This window comes from Ovis canadensis, chromosome 1 (genome assembly GCF_042477335.2).
Source record: "Ovis canadensis isolate MfBH-ARS-UI-01 breed Bighorn chromosome 1, ARS-UI_OviCan_v2, whole genome shotgun sequence".
NCBI lineage: Eukaryota > Metazoa > Chordata > Mammalia > Artiodactyla > Bovidae > Ovis > Ovis canadensis.
Window position 1 is genome coordinate 102,804,474 of NC_091245.1, and position 10,116 is coordinate 102,814,589.

The following is a 10,116-nucleotide window of genomic DNA, read 5'->3' on the forward strand; positions in this document are numbered from 1 at the left end:
AGAAGGACTGATGCTGAAGCTGAAGCTGAAGCTGCAATACTTTGGCCACCTGATGCAAAAGTCAAGTCATTGGAAAAGACCCTGATCCTGGGAAAGATTCAGGAGGAGAAGGGGGCAACAGAGTACAAGATGGTTGGATGGCATCATCAAGTCAATGGACATGAGTCTGAGCAAACCGAGAGAGATTGTGAAGGACAAGGAAGCCTGGTGTGCTACAGTCCATGGGGTCCCAAAGAGTCAGATACCACAGGGACTGAACAACCAAAACAATGGGAAAAGTACTAAGGGTACATAGAGGAGGAAACAGTTCTCCAACAGGCAATATTTATTTAGGGCATCCCTGGTGGCTCAGGGGTAAAGAAGCCAATGCAGGAGATGCAGGTCCATCCCTGGATAAGGAAGATCTGGAGAAGGAAATGGCAACTCACTCCGGTATTCTTGCCTGGGAAATCCCATGGCCAGAGGAGCCTGGCGGGCTACAGTCCATGGGGTCACAGGACTTAGAGACTTAACAACAACAATATTTATTTAATACTAACGCCAGACATTTCTTTGGAAGGAATGATGCTAAAGCTGAAACTCCAGTGCTTTGGCCACCTCATGTGAAGAGGTGACTCATTGGAAAAGACTCTGATGCTGGGAGGGATTGGGGGCAGGAGGAGAAGGGGACGACAGAGGATGAGATGGCTGGATGGCATCACTGACTCGATGGACATGGGTCTGAGTGAACTCCGGGGGTTGGTGATGGACGGGGAGGCCTGGCGTGCTGCGATTCATGGGGTTGCAAAGACACGACTGAGCGACTGAACTGAATTGAACTGAACACCAGACACCGCTGTTACATAGCCTTATCTCATGTAAATCTTGTATCAGGTATTAAACCTGAGGAAACTGATCCTCCTGAGGGTATAAGGTAATGGTTATTTGCCAGACTGCTTAGGTTCAGATTCCAACTCTACCACGTGTTTTCTTAAGCCCGTGACCTTCCTTAAGTCATAACCCTTCTTTATTAGTGGTAGTGGTATACTTTGACTTGCTGACGCGATTCAAGCATCCTGCACACTGCCTCAAAACCGTGTCACCCTCCTGTCGTTTCTTATGGCTTGACTTTCAAGACTGAAAGATCCGGTGACCTTGTTAATACTGATACCCTTTGGAGCTAATGTTAGCTTTCATTCTGAGGTCAGCTGGCTGAGGAAAGGGATAAACAGCTGAACATTACCCCTTATTCGAAGAAGGCAATGGCAACCCACTCCAGTACTCTTGCCTGGAAAATCCCACGGATGGAGGCGCCTCATAGGCTGCAGTCCATGGGGGTGGCTAAGAGTCGGGCACGACTGAGCGACTTCACTTTCACTTTCCTGCATTGGAGAAGGAAATGGCAACCCACTCCAGTGTTCTTGCCTGGAGAATCCCAGGCACAGAGGAGCCTAGTGGGCTGCTGTCTATGTGGTCGCACAGAGTCGGACACGACTGAAGTGACTTAGCAGCAGTAGCAGCAGCATACCCTTTATCACAGGCTAAGTTCCTGACGAAGAAGTTCTATCTTTCTGCCCATTTTCGCTGCCGGGCTAACCTGGACTCACCCGCGCGGGTTGCAGATCCGCCGATAGCCGGGGCGCGCCTTCCCGCCGGCCGCGCAGGGCCCAGAGCGAGCGAAGTCCCGCGGTGCAGCTCCTCAGCATGGCTCTCAGAAGCGAGGGAGCTGGCTCGCGCCGGCTGAGGTAAAAGCTGACTCACGCAGCTACCCACCCGCTGCTCTTCCTCTTTAACTGAGGCGAGGTGAGGGCGGGGCCTGGCGCGCCGGGGGGAGGGGACACGTGTCTCGGAGGGGCAGTGGGAGGGAGGGGCCTGAAGGCAGGCGCCGCGTCGGGTAAACCCTTTAGCCGTCCTGCCGCGCCTGAACCTTTTCTGGGGAAACTGTGAAGACTTGTGAAGGCCACTGGACCGAGGGGAGAGCGGCAACAGCGGCCGCGCGGCCTGGGGAGGGCGAGGACAACAGATGTGCGGGTCCGCGGCTATGGCTCAGCCCTCAAGCCCTGGCACCTAAGCGCTGCTGGTGAGGATTCCCTGGTCTTTTCCCCATCTCTTGCTAGAGGGCCAAATTCTGGGCTGTTTCCTAATAGTTCTCCCTCCCGCCGCTGGTGGCGCTAGTGGTAAAGAGCCCGCCCGCCAATGCAGGAAACGTGAGACGCAGGTTCCATCCCTGGATTGGGAAGATCCCCTGAAGGAGGGCAAGGCAACCCACTCCAGTATTCTTGCCTGGAGAAAGAATCCCATGGGCAGAGGAGCCTGGTGGGCTACAGTCCATGGGGGCGCAAAAGAGTTGGACACGACTGAAGAGACTGGGAAAGACTAGAGATCTCTTCAAGAAAATTAGAGATACCAAGGGAACTTTTCATGCAAAGATGGGCTCGATAAAGGACAGAAATGGTATGGACCTAACAGAAGCAGAAGATATTAAGAAGAGGTGGCAAGAATACACAACAGAATTGTAAAAAAAAGATCTTCACGACCCAGATAATCACGATGGTGTGATCACTCATCTAGAGCCAGACATCCTGAATGTGAAGTCAAGTGGGCCTTAGAAAGCATCACTACGAACAAAGGTAGTGGTGGTGATGACATTCCAGTTGAGCTATTTCAAATCCTGAAAGATGATGCTGTGAAAGTGCTGCACTCAATATGCCAGCAAATTTGGAAAACTCAGCAGTGGACACAGGACTGGAAAAGGTCAGTTTTCATTCCAATTCCAAAGAAAGGCAATGCCAAAGAATGCTCAAACTACCGCACAATTGCACTCATCTCACATGCTAGTAAAGTAATGCTCAAAATTCTCCAAGCCAGTCTTCAGCAATACATGAACCATGAATTCCTGATGTTCAAGCTGGTTTTAAAAAAGGCAGAGGAACCAGAGATCAAGTTGCCAACATCCGCTGGATCATGGAAAAAGCAAGGGATTTCCAGAAAAACGTCTATTTCTGCTTTATTGACTATGCTAAAGCCTTTGACGGTGTGGATCACAATAAACTGTGGAAAATTCTGAAAGAGATGGGAATACCAGACCACCTGACCTGCCTCTTGAGAAATCTGTATGCAGGTCAGGAAGCAACAGTTAGAACTGGACATGGAACAACAGACTGGTTTCAAATAGGAAAAGGAGTACGTAAAGGCTGTATATTGTCACCCTGCTTATTTAACTTATATGCAGAATACATCATGAGAAACGCTGGACTGGAAGAAACACAAGCTGGAATCAAGATTGCTGGGAGAAATATCAATAACCTCAGATATGCAGCTGACACCACCCTTATGGCAGAAAGTGAAGAACTAAAAAGCCTCTTGATGAAAGTGAAAGAGGAGAGTGAAAAAGTTGGCTTAAAGCTCAACATTCAGAAAACGAAGATCATGGCATATGGTCCCATCACTCCATGGGAAATAGATGGGGAAACAGTGGAAACAGTGTCAGACTTTATTTTTGGGGGCTCCAAAATCACTGCAGATGGTGGCTGCAGCCATGAAATTAAAAGATGCTTACTCCTTGGAAGAAAAGTTATGACCAACCTAGATAGCATGTTCAAAAGCAGAGACATTACTTTGCCGACTAAGGTCCATCTAGTCAAGGCTATGGTTTTTCCAGTGGTCATGTATGGATGCACGAGTTGGACTGTGAAGAAGGCTGAGCACCAAAGAATTGATGCTTTTGAACTGTGGTGTTGGAGAAGACTCTTGAGAGTCTCTTGGACTGCAGGGAGATCCAACCAGTCCATTCTGAAGGAGATCAGCCCTAGGATTTCTTTGGAAGGAATGATGCTAAAGCTGAAACTCCAATACTTTGGCCACCTCATGCGAAGAGTTGACTCACTGGAAAAGACTCTGATGCTGGGAGGGATTGCGGGCAGGAGGAGAAGGGGATGACAGAGGATGAGAAGGCTGGATGGCATCACTGACTCAATGGACATGAGTCTGAGTGAATTCCGGGAGTTGGTGATGGACAGGGAGACCTGGCGTGCTGTGATTCATGGGGTCACAGAGAGTCGGACATGACTGAGAGACTGAACTGAACTGAACTGAACTGAAGAGACTTAGCACTGCACTGCTGGCAGCTGACTTAAGCCCTCAGGCGGGTAGGAGTGCACACAGAAGATTGTAGGAATAGAATATTTTTCTTGGAGACCACCCCCCCCTGCCCCCCACACACACCCCTGCACACACATCTTTAAGGGAGCAGAGCTATTAAAGTCTTTAAGTCTGACTTTTTCAAAAATAGAAGTTGTAGCAACACCTGAAGGATGCAGTCACCTCTTAGCTCTGGAGACATGACTGAGCTCCAGTCCAGGGCACCACCTAACACCGCGGGTGGGTTTGTGCTTAGTGACTCAGTCTTATCTGACTCCTTGTGACCCCTGAAGACTGTTGCCTGCCGGGCCCCTCTGTTCATGAAATTTTCCAGGCAAGAATACTGGAGTGGGTTGCCATTTCCTCCTCCAGGGGATCTTCTTGACCCAGGGATCCAGCTGGGTCTCCTGTGTCCCCTGTATTACAGGTGGATTCTTTACCCGCTAAGCCAAGGGAGGAGCCCTGTAACACTGTATGCTTTTAAACTGTACCTGTCCTCTTATTTCTTCATTGTTGTATTAAAAAGAATATATCAAATTTTACTTGTCACCAGGAACTTCTCTTTCAGTAGGAGTCACTTAATTAGAAGTTATTTGAGGTTACCTTGTATCTTGCTCGCAAAGAAAATGACCCCAGGCTAGTAATGTGTTGAAATGGGGCTTGTACAGACTCGTTAAAATGGTAAGAATTTGGCTAGCCAGTTCTCAAACACTTCCATTATTTAAAATGTAAGTTATATAAACTTACAGTTAATAAGTTGTATTTTAAAAATGAAAGTATTGTTATAACACCCCTGAGTCAGTCCCCAATAAAGGTTCTTCTGCCTGGTATCTTGGAGCCAGTAGGAGATCAAGTCTGGTTCAGAATCAAAGGAAATAAAAAAAGGAGGTGTGAGCTCCAGCTCTAGAGTACTTGGGTCTTCCTCATAGGCGTTTGGCCTGGCTGCTTCATAGGGTTCTTGTCAGCAGGGAGGGGGCGAGTTCTTGGCAAGCACCTCCCACAACTTTTGCAGCTCAAGCTTTCAGAAGGCGATGTGGGGGAGGGGCAGCATACCTCCCCTGGGCCTGATAGCTATCTTGAATTGCAATATTGCTTGCAGCGCTTCTAAATATGGTTCCTGGAAAAAAAAAAAAAATATGGTTCCTGGAGCTGAGGTGTGAGGGGCACAGCCTTTTTGCACTAGGAACTCTGGTCTGAGGGGCCTGGTGTAAAATCTCTGCAGAGGGGCACTGGGTGAGCAACTGAGACTAGACTAAGCACAAAGGAAAAGAGAAAGGTTAGATTTTATTTTACTACCCAGATTTTATTTTCTGGGAATTGTTTGTGGGCTTTGCTGGTGACAGTATTAGATACTAAAAACTGTTTATGTTCTTGAAGTATATTTCATCACTGATTACAGTTTTAAGTGAAAGTTGATTGCCTTTTCATAGCCACAAATAATTATAAGTGCTGTTTTAATTCTGGTGTACAAAACTAAATATTTCTTTAGGAATATAATGAAATACCAACAATAGTTTGATTTATGCTTTGTAATAAATTATTAGTTCTTTTAGAATGTAAAAAAAATGCTTAATTATTTTTATTATATTTTGCTGTTGTATGTGCTCTTGAGGTTATTTATCTCTGTCACATTTGTATGGTGGGAATACTAGGCATCCCTTCCAAATATTGCATTTGGTCACATCACAGTGGTGGCTTAAAACTGACTGATTGGGAGTATTCATTCAGATACTGCAACTGAGGGCTTTCCTTTCTTACCTTATTAAATATTCACCAATATACCACAGTCTTAGTTTTAAGTCTTAAGGATTACTAGAATTGCTTACCCCCAGAACATCCGTACACAAAGTTTTTCTGCCAACACAGCTCTGTAACTACTCACACAGTAAAGGTGGGACTGGAGGAATCATCAGGAGAGATTTATCAGAGATAAACAAACTTGGCTTTGGGTTTGGGTCTAAGTTCAGAGATCCTCAGTCTACTTTTTTTTGTGAGCAATTAGTATTTTTATTTAAAATATCTTTATATAAAAATCAGATATTTTGCTTGATTGGGGCTTCTCAGGTGGCTCAGTGATAAAGAATCTGCCTGCCAATGCAGGAGACTAGGGTTCAGTCCCTGGGTTGTGACGATCCCCTGAAGGAAATGACAACCCACTCCGGTATTCTTGCCTGGGAAATCCCATGGTCAGAGGAGCCAGGCGGGCTACAGTCCATGGGGTCACAAAAGAGCTGAACATGACTGAGTGACTTAACAACAACAGTTTTCCTTGATTATATGAACTTCTTCATCAGTTTGTCAGTAGGAAAGAAAGCTCAGTACTTTAAACCCACAACATTAACTGGGGGGTAAAGGTATACCATTCTGAGACAGACAGAATTTGAGAAATGAAGTGTGCAAGAATGACTCAGACTGAAGATGATTTGGCATAAGGGGTGGCTGTTGATGTTCTGTAATTTTAGCAGTTTGCCTAAGTTGTCTCCTTTCCAATACAGTACTCCAGTTTCCTGGGGGCATGGATGGTGCCAAATTGTCCTGTTAATTGTAGTACTTCTTTTAACAACCCACACAAATTGTTTCAATACTTGTTTGGCAGCAAGAGCCCAAAGTATCCTATTGTCTTTCCGCGTGGTGCGTGCAGAAAGTGGCACATTATAAATCAAATCCATACATCAAGATGACTTCTCTTAATAAATAAGAAGATAGTTTATACAGATAACTTAAAAGTGTATATATGTAAAAATTACAATGTAGTTCAGTTCAGTCGCTCAGTCGTGTCTGACTTTTTTCTGCCTCATGAATCGCAGCACACCAGGCCTCCCTGTCCATCACCAACTCCCGGAGTTCACTCAAACTCACATCCATCGAGTCAGTGATGCCATCCAGCCATCTCATCTTCTGTTGTGCCCTCTTCCTCCTGCCCCCAATCCCTCCCAGCATCAGTCTTTTCCAATGAATCAACTCTTTGCATGAGGTGGCCAAAGTATTGGAGTTTTGGCTTTAGCATCATTCCTTGCAAAGAACACCCAGGGCTGATCTCCTTCAGAAGGGACTGGTTGGATCTCCTTGCAGTACAAGGGACTCTCAAGAGTCTTCTCCAACACCACACTTCAAAAGCATCAATTCTTAGGTGCTCAGCTTTCTTCACAGTCCAACTCTCGTATCCATACATGACCACTGGAAAAACCATAGTCTTGACTAGGCAGACCTTTGTTGGCAAAGTAATGTCTCTGCTTTTCAATATGCTATCTAGGTTGGTCATAACTTTTCTTCCAAGAAGTAAGTGTCTTTTAATTTCATGGCTGCAGTCACCATCTGCAGTGATTTTGGAGCCCCCCAAAATAGTCTGACACTGTTTCTACTGTTTCCCCATCTATTTCCCATGAAATGATGGAACCGGATGCCATGATCTTCGCTTTCTGAATGTTGAGCTTTAAGCCAACTTTTTCACTCTCCTCTTTCACTTTCATCAAGAGGCTTTTTAGTTCCTCTTGACTTTCTGCCATAAGGGTGGTGTCATCTGCATATCTGAGGTTATTGATATTTCTCCCAGCCATCTTTATTCCAGCATGTGTTTCTTCCAGCCCAGTGTTTCTCATGATGTACTCTTAGAATCCATCAAAACCCCTAAGTAGACTCCAGCTCTGCTAAGATTGTAAAGGTACCAACAGCTCTCCTAGATCAGATATACTCAGTATAACTTCCGCGTGTGTCAGATAGTAGCAATGGCCCAGTCACCCACATTCTGACCCAGAGCCTTCACCAGGTATTTTTCCGAGGTATTCATGTTGACAGCACATATGAAATGTCTGGCCAAGTTTGGAGGGAGATGGGGAAAGTGACAATCTAGCAATAGAATTGGTAGCCTGTGGATATGGAAAAGTTTTCCTTTGGTGTTTGTGTGGCTTACATAAAGAATAAATTTTTCTTCCTCGTTTTTGATAGAACTATAACAAAATAAGTCAACTGTATGAAACTCAATAGTATTTTCACCATTCTCCTTTAATATTGTAAACAGCTTTATTGAGGTTAAATGGGGACCTATAATAAACCCCATGTATTTAAAGTATACAAGCTGGTAAATTTTGATACACATATACACCTATGAGGGTTTAAAGTATACAAGTTGGTAAATTTTGATACACGTATACACCTATGAGGGCTTCCCAGGTGGCCCTAGTGGTAAAGAACCCACCTGCTGATGCAGGAGACATAAGAGACATGGGTTCAATCCCTGGTTGGGAAGATTCCTTGGAGGAGAGTATGGCAACCCACTTCAGTATTCTTGCCTAGGGAATCCCATGGGCAGAGGAGCCTGGCGGGCTATGGTCCATAGGGTCACGCATGAGTCTGACATGACTGAAGAGACTTAACATGTATGAACACATACACCTATGGAACCATCACTGCAGTCAAGATAATGAGCCTATCTTGCACCCACAAGTTTTCCCCTCATGTCCTTTGTAAACTTCCTCCTACCCTCTAAGTGAACACCGATCTGCTGTCACTTTAAAACTTGCATTTTCTCAAGTTTTAAATAGAATCATATAGTATATACTCTTTTTTTTTTTTTGAGATTCATCCATGTTGTTGTTTGTATCAATAATTTGTTCCTTTTTATTGATTAGTATTTCATTGTCTGGATGTACCACAATTTTCCCATTCACTTGTCAATGACCATTTAGGTAGTTTCCAGTGTTTCTCTATACAATAAAACTGCTCTGAGCACAAGTCTTTATATGAATAAATGCATTCTTTTCTCAATTCAGTTGTCCTTGTTCCTGGATCAAAAACTTGATTATCATTTTTTTTTTTTCACCACACCAGAAGATTTATGGAATCTTAGATCCCTGACCAGGGATTGTACCCTTGCCCTCTACAGTGAAAGCATGGGATCCTAACCAGTGGACTGCCAGGGACTTCTTTGGTTACCCACTTTTGTGTATTGGTCTACATTCTCTATTCTGTACCTTTGATCTAGTTACCTTTCTTAATACTAACATCATACCATCTTGATTCCTGAAGTGTTGTGACTAGTCTTGAAATTATTTTCAACTTTGTTCTTTATCAATTTTATTTTGACTATTCTAGATATTTTGCATTTCCATATAAATTTTAGAATAATTTTGTTAATATCTACAAAAAACCTGCTGGGGTTTTGAATTGATATCTTAGCAAATTGAGTCTTCTTATGAACAAATTATGTCTTTAAACAAGTTTTCTTATGAACAAGTTATTTTTCTTCATTTATTTAAATCTTCTGTAATTTCCCTCAGTTGCAATTTGTAGTGCAGGTTTTATACATCTTTTGTCATATTTATATCTTTAGGGAGTTTATATATTGATGCTAGTAAGAACATTTAAAATTTCAATACCTAATTGTTCTTTGCTTGTATATAGAAATACACTTACTTTTTAATATATTGATCTTATATCTGTAAACTTTAAATTCATTTACTAGTTCTAGTAAGTTCTTAATAGATTCCTTAGATTTTTTTTTATGGGCTTCCCTGGTGGCTCAGAGGTTAAAGTGTCTGCCTGCAATGCAGGAGACCTGGGTTCGATCCCTAGGTCGGGAAGATCCCCTGGAGAAGGAAACAGCAACCCACTCCAGTATTCTTGCCTGGAGAATCCCATGGACGTAGGAGCCTGGTGGGCTACAGTCCAAGGGGTCAGAAAGAGTCGGACACGACTGAGCGACTTCACTTTCACTTTCAGTTAGGTTTTTTACAAAGATGATCATGTTATCTGAGTTTTACTTCATCTTTTACTATCTGGACAGCTCTTTTTTTTTTTTTTCCTTTATTGCACTTTCTAGAACTTCCACTACAATGTTGAATGATGAAAGCAGATATGCTTGTCTTGTTGCTGATCTTAGGGGGAAAGTATTCAGTCTTTCACCATTAAAGATGATGTTAGCTATGTGTTTGTTGTAGATGCTTATTAACATAAGGAGAAATCCTACCTAAAGTTCCTTGTGTGCTGAGTTTTTATTAG

At 43.8% G+C, this 10,116-nt stretch overlaps 1 protein-coding gene across 2 annotated transcripts in view; it reads right to left on the reverse strand.

Moving 5' to 3' along the window:
• THEM4 (thioesterase superfamily member 4) overlaps positions 1-2,090 on the reverse strand; it is a 51,640-nt gene extending 49,550 nt beyond the window's left edge. For both annotated transcript variants that reach the window (XM_069542602.1, XM_069542612.1), the window contains exon 1: positions 1,587-2,090. In XM_069542602.1, the coding sequence (XP_069398703.1) occupies positions 1,587-1,685 (99 nt within the window). In that variant the 5' untranslated portion in view covers positions 1,686-2,090. The remainder of the gene's footprint in view (positions 1-1,586) is intronic.
• Between the last annotated feature and the right edge of the window lie 8,026 nt (positions 2,091-10,116).